General features: G+C 44.9%; 1 protein-coding gene and 1 non-coding gene across 2 annotated transcripts in view; both read right to left on the reverse strand.

Annotated features, from left to right (window-relative positions):
- Positions 1-2660: 2660 nt before the first annotated feature.
- The window catches only part of NSD2 (nuclear receptor binding SET domain protein 2), a 58236-nt gene continuing 42281 nt past the window's right edge, over positions 2661-18615 (reverse strand). The window contains exons 11-22 of the mRNA XM_054391503.1: positions 17620-17743; positions 16404-16604; positions 14579-14758; positions 13116-13272; positions 11813-12018; positions 10701-10804; positions 8895-9164; positions 8680-8796; positions 6091-6232; positions 4711-4817; positions 4104-4308; positions 2661-2926 (exon numbers count right to left, since the gene is read on the reverse strand). Of these exons, the coding sequence (XP_054247478.1) occupies positions 2661-2926; positions 4104-4308; positions 4711-4817; positions 6091-6232; positions 8680-8796; positions 8895-9164; positions 10701-10804; positions 11813-12018; positions 13116-13272; positions 14579-14758; positions 16404-16604; positions 17620-17743 (2079 nt within the window). The remainder of the gene's footprint in view (positions 2927-4103; positions 4309-4710; positions 4818-6090; positions 6233-8679; positions 8797-8894; positions 9165-10700; positions 10805-11812; positions 12019-13115; positions 13273-14578; positions 14759-16403; positions 16605-17619; positions 17744-18615) is intronic.
- Positions 7005-7135, reverse strand: LOC128974944 (small Cajal body-specific RNA 23). The gene has a single exon (XR_008489323.1). It is a non-coding gene; the product is annotated as a small Cajal body-specific RNA 23 (non-coding RNA).

Consider the following 18615-nt stretch of genomic DNA (forward strand, 5'->3'; position numbering starts at 1 on the left):
AGGGTAAAATTTTATAATAACTTATTCAAAGGTATTCTTCTAAAGCCTTCCTTCCATGGAAGAGCATTCAAGGAATGGTCCCAATGACATCAAATTCCTTCATTTTGTTTAAAAGCAATTGAGGAAAACCTTTCTGCTTTTCAGCCTGGTCTCACCTTCCTCCCCTCAACTCCTAAAATCAGAGAACCATACACAGTACCATTCTTGGGTTACCTTTTAGGCACAGGCCTATCCTTTAGGCCTGCTGTAACATTTTCTATAGCAGAGGGAAAGTTCCTCTCAAAAATCAATTGGGAAATCCTGGTTTTTGGCTTGAGTGCAAGGCTTGGCACACCCCTATAGAAAATGCCACAGTGTGGCACTTCCACCTGCTTTGAACTGTGCTAGTTCTTCAAAAATCATCTGGGAAAACAAAATAATATCAACCTTCCAAGAGTGCGTAGAGAAAACTTGCTTCAAAGAACAAAATTAGAACCCAAAGAGCTCAGGGTAGGGCAATGCTACATATTTCAAACCTCTTTCAATTCTTATCTTCTAATAAAAACCAAAAAACTTTTTTTTTTTTTTTTAACTCCTTGGGGACAAATGGGGAGAATTCCAGCATTCCACAAACTAAACTCTGCAATCAAATCCTGAAGGAAAACCTTGGGGAAGAAAAAAAAAACCCAAACAAACAAACAAAACCAAAAGAAAACAACCCAACAAAAGACACACTTCCATGACCCAGCAAGGCTTGGTTCCAAAGGGCTACACAGAGTTTCTGCACTACTACAGGCAAACTAAGCTAGAACACACAGGAGTTACTACACCGAGGTGAAGGTGCACAGTGTGTTTCCCTAGGCTTGCAACGCTGCCTCATCACACACCAAGGACAGGCACTGGGAAGAAAAGAGGTAAAAACCTTTTCCTTTACCATTTTTTCCCCTACTTCTAATATTTCCTTCAAGACTAAACCTTGTGTAGTTTTTCTCCCTCGCGGCAAGCGTGAGCACCTAAGAGGGGGTGATGGGGGGGGAAGAATTCCAACCAGCTTTGCTGACACAAGGTGGTGGTGAGGAGAGGGTGGAGAGCAAGAGCTCTAAACAAAGTCAAGCCTCACTGCAAGTTTGCCAAGGCAAGCAGCCAGTTTGATATAAACTGGATTAAAAGGACCAGAGCTAGGCTACATTTCATATTAAAACTGCTCTTCATATGCTTCTTCAAACACCCAGCTCCTTTTGAACTGATTTGAGTTGGTTTTAGCATTGAAGTAATTTCTCCTTTTGTTCCATCTGTGGTTTTTTTTTTTTTTTGTACCTTGTTGGCCAGATGGATACAAAGTTGATCAAAAGGAACAGGGCTGGGCTACATTTTCATATTCAAATTGCTTGTTATGTGCTTCTTCAAAACTCCACCTCACTTCAAATTAGTTGGTTTGAAGTTAGTTTTAGCACTGAAGTCAAGTTTCACCTTTTGTTCAAGCCATGGGGTTATTTTTTTTTGTTCCTTCTGGGGAATGCTTGGACTTGAAGCATTCCAAAAGAAAAGTTTGCCTCTCTGGTTTACTTGGCATTAAAAGAAAAGGTAATTTTGGGAGAGGGGGGAAGGGCAAAAAATGGGTTTTTAAGATTTATTTGTATTAAAACACAAAGATCCTAGAGTATTTGGGCTAGACTGCAAACCCTGACTTGCACAGCTCTGCAGGGTCAAGCCACTGCTCTTTGGGACTGTAGGGATTGTAGGGACAAGCTTGGTGCAGAGCTGTCCTGTGCTTCACCATACCCATCTGTGTTGATGAAAACTCCACCTTGATCCTTGTGAAAGGTCATCTGAAACCAGATCTTGACCATACAATCCCTTGAATTCCTACAAGACCCCCCAGTTCCTACAAAAAAAGACAGAAAAAAAAAAAAGTATAGAAAAAAACCCTCTCTTCTGAGGTAAGATTTCCTCTCCCTGGTACAGGCTGTGCCTTTCCCACCACTCTGCACTTCCTGGGGGCAGGGTATTTAAAACCATCTCTGTTTAAAAAAGACTGGGGAAGAGCTAATAGCAGAAAGAAATGGTCACATGTGTGGTGACAGCCAGGGACACAGCTGGCTGATGGGTGGCATTCAAGCACTTGCTCCAAAACACACAGGGCAAGCAAATCTCTTTGGGACCACAGACCAAGCTATTCCTTACCTAAAAGGACTTACCCTGTCCTTTAGGTAGGAAGTCTGAAAGGACCTCTTAGCTAAAAGGACTTGAGAGCTACAAACTTCTTTCAAGGATACACTAAATTACTGGTGGTAGACAAAGACTAATCTCAAACCCCTATGCTTACACCTCCCTGGGCTGACTTTAAGCCACCTCCAAGCTGCATGCCTTTTGGGGGGCAGGTTTTACATTCGTTCACGATTCAAGTGTAACTGTAATGCTGAGGAGAATCAGTTTGGCTTGTCCTGAAATGCTCTGAACTATGCAGTTCCTTATCAGTGCAGAAGCAGCAGAAGACTGCTGTGGTTGGCTCAGTGGATTCATCAAAACAAAACAACCCCCCCCCCTCCCCAATTCCTTCCCTCCCTCCCACTCCCTCCCCATGTAACCTTTACAGAATATATGTAAAATTGTGTCCTTCCCTGGTCATATTCACAACTTATCTACAAGATAGTGTTGGCAGCAGGAACTGCAGTCCATGATTATTTGCATTCAGCTCTCATCCATCTGTTCCTCTTTCTCTTGGGCTTCAACTTGTTCAGTTTTTTCCGGGGTCTCTCAGTCTTCTGAGTTTCAACAGAATCCACCCCAAGAACGTGTTCCGAGCAGCATAACTGTCCGTTCAGTGTGGAGTTTAGTACTGTCCCATCTTGGTGTTCCTTGCAGAAAGAGTTTGGGCAGAAGTGGCAGAAAGAGACAGAAGGCTTGCCACAAACATCACAGTGGTGCCAGGGACACTCCCACTTTCCTGCCATCAAAAACAAACAGCTCATTACAGGGGGGTAAAACCTGGGGTTGGCTTTCAAAGCTTTGCGCTCCAGCAGCTGAACAAAGCACAACAGAGCGAGATGAGGGAGCAACTGCTGCAGCTCCTCTCAGATCAAAATGCTTCATCAGACTTCTAAAGCTCAACTCACAGCAGGAAGTAGCAGACTACACAGAATCCTAGAATGGTCTGGGTTGGAAGGGACCTTTGAGATCACCTAGTTCCAAGCCCCTGCCATAGGCCAGCTTCCTTAAGGCCCCAAGCAGCCTGCCTCTGAATGCTTCCAGGGCTGGACACTTGACATCATTTCATTTAAATACATCGAGTCCAGCTAGAAGAAATTACTCAGGCTTTACTCACTAGCATTTTACAGAACTTCCAGGCTTGTAGAGCATGCAAACACCCAGCCAACTACTGCCTGTTTCAGGTTTTGCTCCGGGACATCTGGGCTGCTTTGCCTACGGATGCTCTTCTGTCCCAGCTTTTTTCACCAGTCATAGCTGCACTCATTCCTGGAAGAGCAAGCTTTGTCTGTTCCACTTCCCATCTCATAGACTCCTGGAATGGTTTGGCTTGACGGGAAACTTCAAGATCAAATTCCAATCCCTTGCCATGGGCAAGAACACCTCCCCTACTTAACCAGGTTGCTCAAGGTGCCATCCAGCCTGGTCTGAAACACTTCCAGGGATAAGGTATTACAATTTCTCTGGGCAGCCTGTGCCAGTGCCTCACCACCCTCAGAGTAAAGAATTTCTTCCTAATGTCCAGATTAAACCTGACATTGCTGACTGGAACCAGCTAACTCCTGCTGCCCTTAACATTCTCCTGCTTGCCTTGTTCCAGATGCTGCTGCTACTCTTTTGGCTTGAACTCAACTGGCTTCATGCATTTCTTAGATAGAATCAAGGTTCCTGTGACAGGGCCACAGTACTCCTGCCCAGTGCTGCACTCAGTTCCCTACAGCTGTAACACAAAAGGCTCTTCAGAGAGGCAGGAGAAAGGCCACTGCTGATCTCCATACTGAAGAGCTCCTATGATGCAGGAAGCTCTCACCACACACAGCCAATGTTCTCCAGAGGCCACTCTGGACAGGGTTTTAGAGCAAGAGGTGAGGTACCTGCACAGGTTGTGTCTGTCCATAAGAGGCAAGCTGACTCACCAAAAGGACGTTTCACCAGGCCAAGGCAGGAGAGGTGATAAGCCTTAGTGCAGGATTTCCTGTCACACAGCACCAGCTGGCCTCCATCCCCACAGCGGAAACAATCATCCTCAGACTCCTTCTTCCCTTCGTTTTTCGTTCTGCGTCTCCTTGTTCTCTTTTTGGTCTTTTTGCCTTTCTCTTCTGAGGCATTAGTGGAAGAATTCTGAAAGAGTTCAGATGCAAACCTGTCAGTGTCAGTTTTGCAAGGGGAAAAATTCTACAGGGCCTAGGAAAACCGCTGGCACTCCTGGCAGACCATGTGGACAAGCAAAGTATGGCTTGGTGCAGAGCTGTCCTGTGCCTCACCATACCCATCTGTGCTGATAAAAACTATGACAGCATAAAAATACATTCTTTAGCACCAAAGTTGTGTTTGGTTGAATGTTTTCCATCTTGCCAGCCAAGGAAACAGCTAAGCATTTCCTCAGAGGACAGCTAGCATCTCTCCAAGCATCATTAACCCTTTATCCTAACACAAAAACTGATCCGCTGAGAGGGTGCCAAAAGGAAAAAACTCCAGGTTAATAGACAAGACACCATCAAATCTTGATGGATTATTACTTGCCTTTGGTCTGTCTCCAAGAAATCCACTGCAGTTTGGGGCACCACATTTGCAGACTGTTTTTTCATTGCCCAGACAGTCAAGGTTGTAATTAAAAGTCAGCTCTGTCCCTGAGGGAGAGAAGACAGACCCTTTTGTTATGAAGGACAAAAGCAACAGAGGCTATCAACACGATGACAAACAAGTGAAGGTTTCACAACCCCAGTTCTGGTTTTGTACTTGCTTGCTGATCTGTTAGCACAGGATTCTCCCCTTCTTTACTGCTCACAAGCACTGATAGTGGTTAGCTAGATGCCAGGACAGCATCAGCTTGAGCAATTTTGTTATAGAATCATGGAACAGTTGAGGTTGGAAGAGACCTCTGACATCATCAAATCCAACTGCTCAGCTAGAACTCAGAATCCCACCCCTGCTGATAAACTGCAGCCACTAACCCACATCCCTCAGCGCCACATCCACGTGTCTTTGAATACCTCCAGGGATGGTCACTCCATCCCCTAAGACATTAGTTGGAATTCACAAAACTGTGCATGTGTCTGGTCTACACACACACGATGTACCTCTGTATCTACACAGCTATGGGTAGGCAGATAGGGGTGTGCAGACAAACCAGAACAGAGAGACTTTTAAACAGCCTCCTACATCCACACCGTGAGCTTATTATCTTCACTTGTAAAGAGGCAGAAGTACTGTTTGAGATCTCTACAACACAAAGTGAGTGCAAGGACACTCATGAGGAGCTCTTTGGTGTTCCCCTAGAAGTAACAAAAAGCAGTCATGGGACTCTATTAATAAAGTAAAAGACCATGAAGCATCTCTGTGGTGTTCTGAGCTCTAGAGAAAGATCTCTGCACTGAATTAGTTAAACCATGACCATTCATAGAATGGTTTGGGTTGGAAGGGACCTTCAAGATCATCTAATTCCAACCCCTCAGCCATTGCCAGAGACTTGAGCCCAGGTTGCTCAAGGCCTCATCCAACCTGGCTTTGAACACCTCCAAGAAGGGGGCATCTACAACCTCCCTGGGCAACCTGTTCCAGTGCCTCATCACCCTCACTGTCAAGAATTTCTTCCTAATCCCAAGACTAAACCTGCCTTCCTCAAGTGCAAAGCCATTGCCTTTCATCCTATCAGTACAAGGCCTTATAAAAAGTCCCTCCCCAGCTCTTCTGTAGCCCGTTTCAGGTACTGAAGGCTGCTCTAAGGTCTCCCTGCAGCCTTCTCCAGGCTGAACAACCCCAACTCCCTCAGCCTGTCCCCACAGGGGAGGTGCTCCAGCCCTCCGATCACCTTCACTGCCATGTATCAGTTAAACCATGACCACCCCTAACGTGCCAAAGGCTCAGCTGAGGGAATGAAGCCAAAGCAGGAAGCTGCTCTACCTGCAGGGATGTCACAGACAGCGAAGAGGCCGACCCGGGTGTCTCCATGGACTGTCCACTTGAGAGTCTCACAATTTGGTTGGCAGCTGTGATTCATGAACCGTGAGTAGTTTCCTTTGGGGCCAGCGTCAATGATACGGTCCTGGAGAGCAAACCAGCAACACACTGAGTGGGCTTTCTCCCTCCCTCCCAAGGCAAAATTTAATAAATTCACAAAATCCCAGAATGTTAGGAGTTGGAAGTGACCTCAGGAGATCATCGAGTCCAACCCCCATGCCATAGCAGGTTCACCTAGAGAAGGTCACAAAGGAACGCATCCAGATGGACTTGGAATGACTCAAGAGAAGGAGACTCCACAGCCCCTCTGGCAGCCTTTTCCAGTGCTCTGTCACCCTTACATTAAAGAAGTTCCTCCTCACGTTTAGGTGGAGCTTATGTTCAAGTTTGTGCCCATTACCCCTTGTCCTTTCTCTGGGCACTGCTGGACAAAGCTTGGTCCCATCCTCCTGACACCCAGCCTTGATGCCTCTCACCCTTTGTCCTTTCTCTGAGCACTGCTGGACAAAGCTTGGTCCCATCCTCCTGACACCCAGCCTTGATGCCTCTCACCCTTTGTCCTTTCTCTGGGCACTGTGGACAAAGCTTGGTCCCATCCTCCTGACACCCAGCCTTGATGTCTCTCACCCTTTGTCCTTTCTCTGGGCACTGTGGACAAAGCTTGGTCCCATCCTCCTGACACCCAGCCTTGATGTCTCTCACCCTTTGTCCTTTCTCTGGGCACTGTGGACAAAGCTTGGTCCCATCCTCCTGACACCCAGCCTCGATCAGCATAAATTCCATAACTGATTCAGTGGCTGGACTCAAACCAGACATGGTGTTGCTACCCAGGAGCATGTAAGCAAACTGGTGGTAGATGTTGTATTGAAAACTGTAGTGTCTCACGTGGTCTGGAATGTGACACTCCCAAAGCAATACTCATGCTCTAGCTCACGTTTTGCCAGCACCCATCACTGCCACGTGGCAGGAGAAGTGTTCTTGTGAGCACTGTGGTGGGTCAGCTTAAAGAACCCCGTCCCCTCCAGACAGCCTCAGAACTCAAAATGAGTCCATTTAGCTTGTACTGTGGGTTCACAAAGTTGTGGTGCATTAACAAACACCCTGCTGTGGTATTTACCAGCTCACTGTATGGTAACTTGCAGAGCTTACCAGTTTCTCACCAGCTTGATTTGCCCAAATCAGCCCAGTTTAAACTCAAGCTGTTGGTAAACTCAAAAAACCCCAACCCTATCCCTGTACACAACTGTCTTTTAATTTCTATCTCCACCAAACATACCAAATACGAACAAAACGAAGTCTTGAAATAGTCTGAGCTGTGTTTCTTTGCAGAGCTGCTGAAGAACCCTTTGCTTAGCTACGACCTTTTTAAATCGCAGCTTCCTCCTAACTGATTTTTGTAATGCACATGTACAGTTGTGATGCCCATGTGCACCTACATCCAGCCATTCCAAATGAATGTGCAGCTCAGCTCACCATGGCACAGGCATTTCTGCAGGACAGAACCACACTGAGCATTTATTGACTACAGCAAGAGTCAAACATGTGTTCTGTCCATAAAATCCTAGAATGGTTTGGGTTGGAAGGGACCTCAAAGACCATCTAGTTCCAATCCCCTACCATAGGCAGGGGCACCTCCTACCAGATCAGCTTGCTCAAGGCCCCATCCAACCTGCCTTTAAACACTGCCAGGCTTGGAGCCTCCACAACTTCTCTAGGCAACCTGTTTCAGTGCCTCACCACCCTCCTGGAGAAGAATTTCCTCTGATCTAAATTTAGCTGGGGAACATCAAAGGTAGAAAAGTGCCCTACCAAATGTGATTGACAGAAGGAAAAGAGATCAAAATAATGTTATAATTAAATAATGGGCGCAGGGAAAAAAAAAAAGAAGTAAAATACTGTACCTTATCAATTGCAAGGATATAGAGATCAAGATAATGTTAAATAATGGGGGGAAAAAAAGAAGTAAAATACTGTACCTTATCAATTGCAAGGATATAGAGATCAAGATAATGTTAAATAATGGGGGGAAAAAAAGAAGTAAAATACTGTACCTTATCAATTGTAAGGATATAGAGATCAAGATAATGTTATGATTAAATAATGGGGGAAGGAAAAAAAAAGAAGTAAAATACTGTACCTTATCAATTGCAAGGATATAGAGATCAAGATAATGTTAAATAATGGGGGGAAAAAAGAAGTAAAATACTGTACCTTATCAATTGTAAGGATATAGAGATCAAGATAATGTTATGATTAAATAATGGGGGAAGGGAAAAAAAAAGTAAAATACTGTACCTTATCAATTGCAGGGATATAGAGATCAAGATAATGTTAAATAATGGGGGAAGGAAAAAACCAGTAGTAAAATACTGTACCTTATCAATTGCAAGGATATAGAGATCAAGATAATGATTAAATAATGGGGGAAGGAAAATAAAAAAGAAGTAAAATACTGTACCTTATCAATTGCAGGGATATAGAGATCAAGATAATGTTAAATAATGGGGGGGGGAAAGAAGTAAAATACTGTACCTTATCAATTGTAAGCATATAGAAGTGGGTAATGTCATTTTCATGTGCATACTTGATCCTTGCCATGCACTCCTCTTCATCAATCAGCTCACCCACGTACTCATTGACAAACTCTCCCTGAAAGACACCAAGCATCACTAGTAAAGTATGCAGCAAACCACAAACAACTGCACAAGGCACCAAACTCTCCTCTGCCAGGCAGGAATGATCCTTACCTTTTTGATGTCCCTCTTAGCCACCAGACCCCAGCCCTTCCCGTCGGTTTTGATGATCTTGGTCTCAGGGTACTGCCTCTTTGTGAAGCATTGGTTTTGGCAGCGTTCTCCTGCTGGGCACACTTGGGGGTGGCATTCGTACATCAGCATCCGATTTAGGCACTCGGAGTCAAAGCCACAAGGGTTTTCATCTGTGGGTTTGCAGTTGCACTTGGGGATCTCAGAAATGTCAGCAGTGTAGATCTGCACTTTTCCACAAGGTTTATTCACCTGAGCAATACATTAAAATAGTTCAAAAGTCACTTTTTTGGAACACTTGGCTTTACTGTAAGAGCTATTAGAGTGGTTACCGATTCGGTTTTCCAACACTAGATGTGTGGTGGATTGAAAATTTCCCCACCCCCAACATTAAATTTGCCAGCCCAGCCCAGTTGGAAGCAAATGAAGCTGTATTTACAAGCAAAAACTACAATCTGCAATAAAATGCAATGAATATGTACAAAATATACAGTATTTACAATTTATAAACAGCACAAGAACCCCCCTGGCCAAAAACCAGGGGAGCTGCTAATAGCTTCCCACTCCCTGCCCCCCTCTTTGCCCCTTTGGACACAAAGGGACAAGTGAAAAAGCAGAGAGATGTTAGAACTTAGCAAAACAATGCAGCCAAGGTCAAGGAGAAGTGAGTGAGTGTCTCACAGAGCGAGGAAGACAAAAGACAGCCAGAAAGCTTACCCAGCTAATTCTTATGGTAGATATCTCACCAAGGGGATTGTTTAGAATTATCATTATTTTCCTTTTTTACACCCAATAGTGACTTATTTACCTTTCACTACTTTCTGTTCAAGATCTGTGGAAAATTTTAAAGGTACAGCCTAAAACTACCACAAGATATTCCAGTAGAAAGAAAATTTCCTCATCATCTCATTGATAAATGGTTGGTCACAGTTTGGCTGACATGTCTTGAAACCAGGCCTGTTTGAAACCAGGTTGGACAAGATGACCTTTGAGGGTCCCTTCCAACTCAATGCATTCTGTGAATCTGTCTTGGTGATAAACTGTTTTCACTTCAGGACATGGTTTAATGGGTATGGTAGTGTTTGGCTGATGGTTAGACCTGATGATCTTTAACATCTTTTCCAACCAAAACATCCCTATGATTCTGTATGATATTAAAGATGATACAAGCTTGGTAACCACAAGATAAGCTAGACTCAGAAAGAGGAGAAGGTGATGGGTGGTTTAAAGTCACACTGATATAGGAATGTGCTGAGATAATTAGCTCTGGAACAACATTTTGAGGATGTATCTCCATGAAGATTAGTATTGTTTTGAAAAGTCCTCCAAGTCCCCCAAACTGGTGGACTTGAGATTGAATTGCATCATTATAATATCATTGTAATGTGAAAACCCCACATCTCCTAGCTAAAGAAGCCCCTCACCCTCTGAGCATGCCTGGTGAATTGAAGAGGAAGGAAGAAAGCAACTAACCCGTGGCTACTTAGTGTGTGTGGACATCAGATGTAGCTACTACACTTCACTGTAAACACATGCTGTGAATTGTAACTGGTGTGCTGGCTTTGTGGATCCCCACCCAGCACCCTTCTCTGCTCAGAACTGGAAGAACCCAACTATCAGGACTCTGTGTGTAGCCTGGATTTTGCAGGCTGGGTAAGGAACCCAGATCTGGGACAACATCCTGGCTGTAGAAGTCATTACACCCTCTCCTCCCCATCTCACCATGCAGCACATCCTCTCCAGTGCTGCATGAGGCTTAGCATCCAGAGTAATCTCCTCCAGCTTTACCTTGATGTGCTTGTATGGTGGAGGTTTACGTTCACTCTCTTGCGTTTCTTTGGCTTCTCGCTGCAGCTTTATTTCTCGAAATCGAGCTTCAGCCTCTTGCAAAGCTACAAAAGATTGTTGTATCAACAGAAATGCCACAAAGAGGATTCATCCCCCCCCAGCTTGACTTGCACATTCCCAGCCAGCAGTGTGCTCAAGTAGCCAAGACCTGAATCAGCAACAGTATGGCCAGCAGGACCAGGGAAGGGATTGTCCTCTTGTACTCAGCACTGGTGAGGCTACACCTTGAGTACTGGGTTCAGGTTTGGGCCTCTCACTACAAGGACACTGAGGTGCTGGAAAGAAGTGCAACAAAGCTGAGGAAGGGTGTGGAGAAACAGGTCTGGTGAGGAGCAGCTGAGGGAACTGGGGGTGTTCAGCCTGGAGAAAAATAAGCTGAGGGGAGACCTCATTTGCTCTCTACAACTCCCTGAAAAGAGGTTGGAGTCAGGTGGGGGTTGGTCTCTTCTCCCTAGTATCAGGTTATAGAACAATAGGAAATGGCCTGGAATTGTGCCAGGGGAGGGTTAAGTTGAAGATTAGGAAAAACTTCTTTGCTGCCAGAGTGGTCAGAGATTGGATCAGACTGTCCAGGGAGGTGGTAGAGTTACTATCCCTGGAGATGTTCAAGAAACCTGGGGACATGGTGGTGTTGGGTTGATGGTTGGACTCGATGATCTTGGAGGTTTTTTCCCAATCCAAACAATTCTATGATTCTTTGTGTTAAGCAAAGATTCACCTCCTATATCCTAGTCCCATCATTCAATTTTCTTGCTAACAATGCTTCTGCAGTGTTAGTACTCCTAACAGATGGATCTGTTCTATTCTCTCTCCCAGCTACACTTAAAATTTCCTTTCCCAAACAGCAGAATCATCAGAAATAATCCCAATGAGCTACTAGTTCTTTACAAGACATGAAGGTAAATCTTTAGTGACTGCTGCCAGCACAAACAAATCACTTTTTAAACTTCAATATTGTAAAAGAAATGCACAAAACAGTCCCAAAGTGATGTGTGAAGGAAAATATAACCACGAATATGAAAAGATTCATTTTGTTATTTTTAGTTGTGTACCATTTTTGAAGACTTTTCCAATTCCTTTGATCCCCTGGTATCTACTCCCTCTGTCTCCCTCCATATAGGGGAACACCCGTGCTTGGTGTGTCCAGTAGTAATCCTTGGAACCAAAGAAAAACACAGGAAACTCTCCAATTTCATGCTTCATTTTCTGGATATTTGGGGGAACGTTTTTCGGATGGCAAACTTCTGCAGGCCACCATCTAGCACAGAAGGACAAATGAAAAAAAAAAAAACCCAACAAAAAAACACCACAGCATTTTTAGTTACAAAAGACACTTGAACAAAATCACCCTCAACAGCAGTAACTGATAGCTATTTCCAAGATCCAAGTGGATTTAAAACCCTCCCCCCACCCCACTAGGCAACAGGAGAAGACTTCATGGGACTTTCTCCTGCCTGCAAGGAGACACAGACATCAAGCTGCTTGCATCTGGTTGGCAGAACCATTATCAACAAGCCTTGCTGTTATTGTCAAAGATCAAGAGCTTCCCAGGATAAACCTCACCCACCTCTGTCTCACTTAAAGCTCAAGGAAGGGTGAAACACTGACAACCAGAGTGGCTGATCTCCCAGCCTGCAAGGTGGCAGTTGAGCCAGCTGCCAGTTACACACCAGCTTCAGCATTTGAAGTCCTCTCTGAAACAAAAGGGGTTGAAGGCTCATACAATGGAAGCCACAAAAATGATCTGAAGGCTGGAGCCTGCTCTTCTAGGAGGACAGGCTGTTGAGGTTGTTCAGCTTGGAGAAGGCTCCAGGGAGACCTTCTGGTGGCCTTTCAGTGCTTAAAAGGGCTGAATAAGAAAGCTGGGGACAGACTTTTGAACAGGGCCTGTTGTGACAGGAGCAGTGGTGATGCTTTCAACTAAAAGAAGGAGATTCAAACTGGAGAGAAGAAAGAATTGGTGAGACACTGGTCCAGGCTGCCCAGAGAGGTGGCAGGTGCCCCACCTGGTCTGGTTTCTGGGGCTCTAAACAACCTGCTCTAGTTGCAGATGTCCCTGTGGAGTGCAGGAGAGTGGGACTAGATGAGCTGGAACAGTCCCTTCAACCCAAACCAGTCTGTGATACTATGGTGTCAGAAGACTACAAGGAGTTTTGTATGGATTAGGACTTGATTGAGAGCAACACTCAGGCTCCAAGACTGTGAACCTGAAGCTTTCAAGCATTTGGGGTCCCTAGTTCACAGAGGAATGAGAGATTGGTGTGGAGCAAGGCTGGCCTACAGAAGCAACTCACTGCAAGATCCTTAATTAAACATGCCAATAATGCAAGCCAAAAATCAATCTGTTCACCAGACCTGTAATTTCCCAGTTTAACCCAAATAATATCCTGGAAATGGAGCTTCTTCCCTGCTCTGCAGTCATTGCAGTACCAGCTCCCATCTGGCATTTCAATGTTCAAACAGTCTGGGTGAAACGCTGCAGGGCACGACTCACAGCACAACAAGCTTCCTCCTTCAGAGAGAGAAACAAAACACAATAAAGAGGGTGAAAACCATCAAGATGAAAAACAAAGCTCTGCATCCCAACCCCTTCAAAGCAGCGTGATACACACAGGATAGGTTCAGGTGGAAAAGAAACAGTTAACACGTGGTGGCCTGCAACAGACACAAACTGGTTGTGGACAGACACTGTAAGTCTGCCTGGCAGACTCAGATTAGCAAGACACACAAACCAACAAGGAAGCTACTGAGAAAAAAAGGCAGAACAATGCACAGCAAATCAGGATTGTTTGCTTCACTTTAATGACAACAACTTAACTCTTATTTCACTGCATGCTAAATGTTAGCAACCACACATTGCTCTTATCATGTTTTTCCTGGCAGGGAGAGGGAAAGAGGTGGTGAGTTTTCCCCATGACTTATCAAGTGGGAAGTCAGCTGCAGCTTAAAAGCTGCTCTGCTGCATGTGAATGTGTTCATAAATCAAGGAAACTGGCACTGCTGCAGTTTAACCAGCCCTCTGCCTTTTGGGGTTGTCAGTAAGAAAGAAATCTGTGTACAACATAAACCACAATACCCTTAGTGACACTCCCAGTAACAGTAAGACTGATTCAAAAGGCAACAAAGCTGTCAAAAGGTCTGGAGAACAGGTCTGATGAGGAGCAGCTAAGGGAACTGGGGATGTTTAGTCTGGAGAAGAGGAGGCTGAGGGGAGACCTCATTGCTCTCTGCAACTCCCTGAAAGGAGGCTGGGGCTAAGTGGGGGTCTATCTCTTCTCCATAGTGATAAGTGATAAGACAAGTGGAAATGGTGTGAGACTGTGCCAGAGGAGGTTTAGTTTGGAGATTAGGAAAAAATTCTTTGCTGCCAGAGTGGTCAGGGATTGGAACAGGCTGCCCAGGGTGGTGGTGGAGTCCCCATCCCTGGAGGTGTTCAAGAAACCTGTGGCCATGGCACTTTGGGACATGGTTTAGTGGCCATGGTGGTGTTGGGTTGACAGTTGGACTCGATGACCTTAGAGGTCTTTTCACCTAAGGGTGGTGAGACAGGTTGCACAGGGAGGTTGTGGATGCCCCCTCCCTGGAGTTGTTCAAGGCCAGGCTGGATGAGGCCTTGAGCAACCTGGTCTAGTGGAAGACGTCCTTGCCCACGGCAGGGGGGTTGGAACTGGATGATCTTGAAGGTCCCTCCCAACCCAACCCATCCTAGGATTCTAGGAAGCACCACGTTTCGAGCGACCCTCTGCAAAGCAGCAAAGCGAAAGGCAAACTGAAGAAGAAAACATTTTGGCCACTGGGTTTTGATGCCGAAGAGTTACCTTTGGAACACACAAAGCACCAGCTGACATTGACATGGGCGTGATGGCTTTTCCCCTTCATGGCAGTGAAATGGTTGGTACAGACAATGCTGTTGGAAGCGATGACGGCGCACCCCGCCGCGATGCACACGTCTCCGGCGTGGTACGCGACGGGACAGCGGACACAACGCATCATCTTTCCTAGCAAAGCAGAACACTGCCATGTTACTGGGGAACAAAATGAGTCATTATTTGAGCTAAAACTACAACAACAACAAAACAAACCCCAAATCCCAACCTGTCACCTGATGTAGCCTATGCAAATGCCAGAAAATATCAGTTATGCATTCAAAGTCTGCATTTAGTGACTCTACGACTCAAATCAGAGCACCTTTAAATTAGTGACACTCCCTGTAGCAATTAAGACTGGTTCAAAGGGCAGTGAAGCTGGTGAAGGGTCTGGAAAATAGGGCTGGTGAGGAGCAGCTGAGGGAATTGGGGTTGTTTTGTCTGGAGAAAAGGTGGCTGAGGGGAGACTGCATTGCTGTCTACAACTCCGTGAGAGGAGGTCGTGGTAAGGTTGGGGGTTGGTCTCTTCTCCCTAGTAAGGTGATAGAATGAGAGGAAATGGTCTGAAATTTTGCCAGGGGAGGTTTAGGTTACAGATTAGGAAAGATTTCTTTGCTGCAACAGTGGTCAGGGACTGGAACAGGCTGCCCATGGAAGTGGTGGAGTCACCATCCCTGGAGGTGTTCAAGCAGCTGTAGATGTGGTGCTTCAGGATATAGTTTAGTGGTCATGGTAGTTGGGTTATGGTTGGACTCCATCATCTTAAAGGTCTTTTTCCAACCTTAATGATTCTGTGATACTGAATTAACAAAGTGGTTCTTTTTTTACACTATCATATTCAGTAGGCATGGTGGTGTTGGGTTGATGGCCGGCCTTGATGGTCTTAGAGGTCTTTTCCAACCTTAATTACTCTATGGTTGTAACTGTGAAGGCTCCAGCTACGCACACCAGGGCAGACAAGCTTTCCTCAGTTGTCTGATTTTGTCTGCAGATGTTGCCAAAGCTAAAAATGTGCAAAGAACCAAATGACTCCACATTCAGGGAGCCCTGCTGCAGCAGTTCTGCATGCACAGGTCTTGCCCTCACTCTGCTCAGCCTGTCTCATCACATAAGCATTCTAGATTTAACGTGGTTAACTACAGATAATTCTGGAGGGGACTTTGTACACAGGCATGGAGTGACAGGATGAGGGGTGATGGCTTTAAACTGGAAGCAGCTGGACTCAGATAAGACATGAGGAAAAAATTCTTCCCTAGGAGGGTGGTGAGGCACTGGAACAGGTTGCCCAGAGAAACTGTGGAGGCTCCAAGCCTGGCAGTGTTCAAGGCCAGTTTGGATGAGGCCTTGAGCAAGCTGCTCTAGTAGGAGGTGTCCCTGCCCATGGCAGGGGGTTGGAACTAGATGATCTTGAAAGTCCTTTCCAACCCAAACCATTCTAGGATTCTATCATCTGATTCAACATAATGCTCCAAATATTTGTTTCCAGATCCTAGAAGAAGGGTTTCTTAACAGCGTCCTTCCTTTCCTCTTGCCACTTAAGACAGAATCCTATGATAATTGAAAGTTAATGAAGAAAAAAGAACACAAACAGGGTAAATACCTAAGGTTGACTAAAAGTTATTCAATCATTATCCTTTGAAATAACTTCTGAGGCAATCACAAGTCCTCCCACCCCTGAAAAATGGCAGCCAGCAGCTCCTATGTGGGCAGCTTCCTTACCCTCCCACGCCACAGACAGACTTAATTCATCAGTCATAGGAACATAAAATGAAACTACCTTTTGAAATTCGTGGATGTGAGGGGTTACTAACATGACAGCTCAGGCAGCTGTGGAGAGGACATCGAAACCCCCTGTTCTCAAAGACAGTCAGGTGGAATTTTTTCACACAAGCTTCGTGGTAGAACTTCCCACAGTGGGACACGACGCAGCGCTTCACATCTGCCTTCCTCTCTTTACACACAAAACAGGTATGGACACCTGGGGACAAAAAGGAACACAACAACAAGAATGTAACTCAGTTTTCAATCCAAGCAGGTGAATTTTAAACACTTCTGTTGGTTTGCTACGTGTGGGGGAGTTGCTTTTCTGTGGTGGGTTTGGTGCTCTTAAACAAACTCAAATTCACATCTAGTGTTTGATGCAGTCAGATCAACACATCTAGTGTTTGATGATTGAAATCTTCGGTGTTAAATATTAACCTGCTCAGCTACAGATAAAATCAAATTGCAGTGCAAACCCATTGCAGTTGAAGTGCACACACCACCACCCAAAGCCTCAGCAACCTCTTTTTACACTCCTACTTATAAGCCTCAGGACAACTGTGAGTTTCATTTCATTTTTAAAGCAATGAAATAGGTCACTGGGTGCTTTGGGATCCTGTGAAACTTGAAGCAGGTTCACAAACCAAGGACAAGCAACCTCTAATCTCTCTGGGCTGTTTGGAAAAGCTTTGTTTTGAAGCAGTCTTGTTCCAACAAAGTTTACCATGTGTAGTGACCTGAGCTTATGAGCAAGAACACAAATCTTTCATCTGCAGCTTTAAGATTAAGAATTTCCATGCAGTTATTATAGGATTAAAATCAATTGAAATTAATAGCAATAAGGCAGTCTCTTAATAGGAAAAGCAAAAGATTGCTATAGACACACAAAGGACTGGAAAAGGCCTTAAAATGCTTCATTTGCTTTTATTCCTTAGGATTTCTTAAGTCTTTGTGACAGATTAAATTGTAATCAGAGAGCAAATGTTCCACAGGTATTAAAGCAATGGAATTCAGACTGAAGCAGCCAAGTTAGAAGAGAGTTCTCATGAAAATACAGTGAGCTTTCTGAACCAGTGGTACTGTGTGACCTCCCAGCCTGGCAGGCACCAAGGGATAAAGATGGCTCCTCCAAAGAGACACACTCTGTCCAGGAGGATTTCCTACACCAGCATTATGGGGCAACTACAACGTGGGGTTTGTTTGGTTTGTTAAATAAAAAAGGACAAACTTGCCTGATGTACATTCACTACAAATGAATTTTCCTGCTGGTCTTCCAGAGAGCCCAAGGCAGCTTAGATGAAAAGCTCGATAGCAAAGTCCTTCACACAGCAGGAGATCACCTGTTTTTTCACACAGCTTTTACAACACAAAGGCAGGGAATGTTAAACAAAAACTCACATGTGGAAAACAAAAAAAAAACCCCAACCCTGTTTATTCCTTTTCAATACACTGCTCCTCAAAAATCTCTTTCCCCCTTGTTGAAATCAAACTGAACAAGTGAAAGGTAATAACAAGTGAAAGATCACTTTCCAAGTTATCTTCACAGCTGGAATGGGGCAAAGCCATTAAACTGCTGGAAGTAACCCTCACAGAGCTACAGCTCATGAGGAGATACAACCTGGCAGGAAAAAAGAGAAGAACAAAAAAGCTTTAAGAATTTTGCCTTGTGCACACTGAGGCATCTGAGTATGGTTAAAAAGCATCCCTGTTTTCCTCTTCCTTGGCAAAAGGTCATTAACCTAGGTGGCACTAGGAGATTTCTGTGTCTGGTTAGCAGTGCCACATGCAGGACTGAAAACAATAATGCTGCCAGAGCTGAAGGGACTGGACAGCATTTCAAGATAGATAATAACCTCATCAGCACTATGCACAAGCAATGGAAAGGAAACTGCTTGCTCAGTCTCCTGGAAGCCAATTTGTGCTGTCCTCTTGTATTGGCTGAGCATTTCATAATCAAAGGGTTCTTCTGGAATGCTTTAGAAGAAAGCTTTTAGCTTTCAGGTCCCATGCCATACGCTGCTGCCATGGCACCACTGCAACCTCTGCTGAACGCAGAAACACAAAGCCCACTGGGCTTTACTTGCTCCTCTTTATCACCAGAGGAGTGAGCAGCTCTTCTCTATCATTTCCCTAGTTACCTGGCAACACTCAGGCACAAACTCTGTTTATCTTAGAGATCTGGAAACTCAAGCAGCAAGTCAAGACAAAAAAGAATTCACCAGGAATGA

The sequence above is a fragment of the Indicator indicator genome, chromosome 23, assembly GCF_027791375.1.
Source record: "Indicator indicator isolate 239-I01 chromosome 23, UM_Iind_1.1, whole genome shotgun sequence".
NCBI lineage: Eukaryota > Metazoa > Chordata > Aves > Piciformes > Indicatoridae > Indicator > Indicator indicator.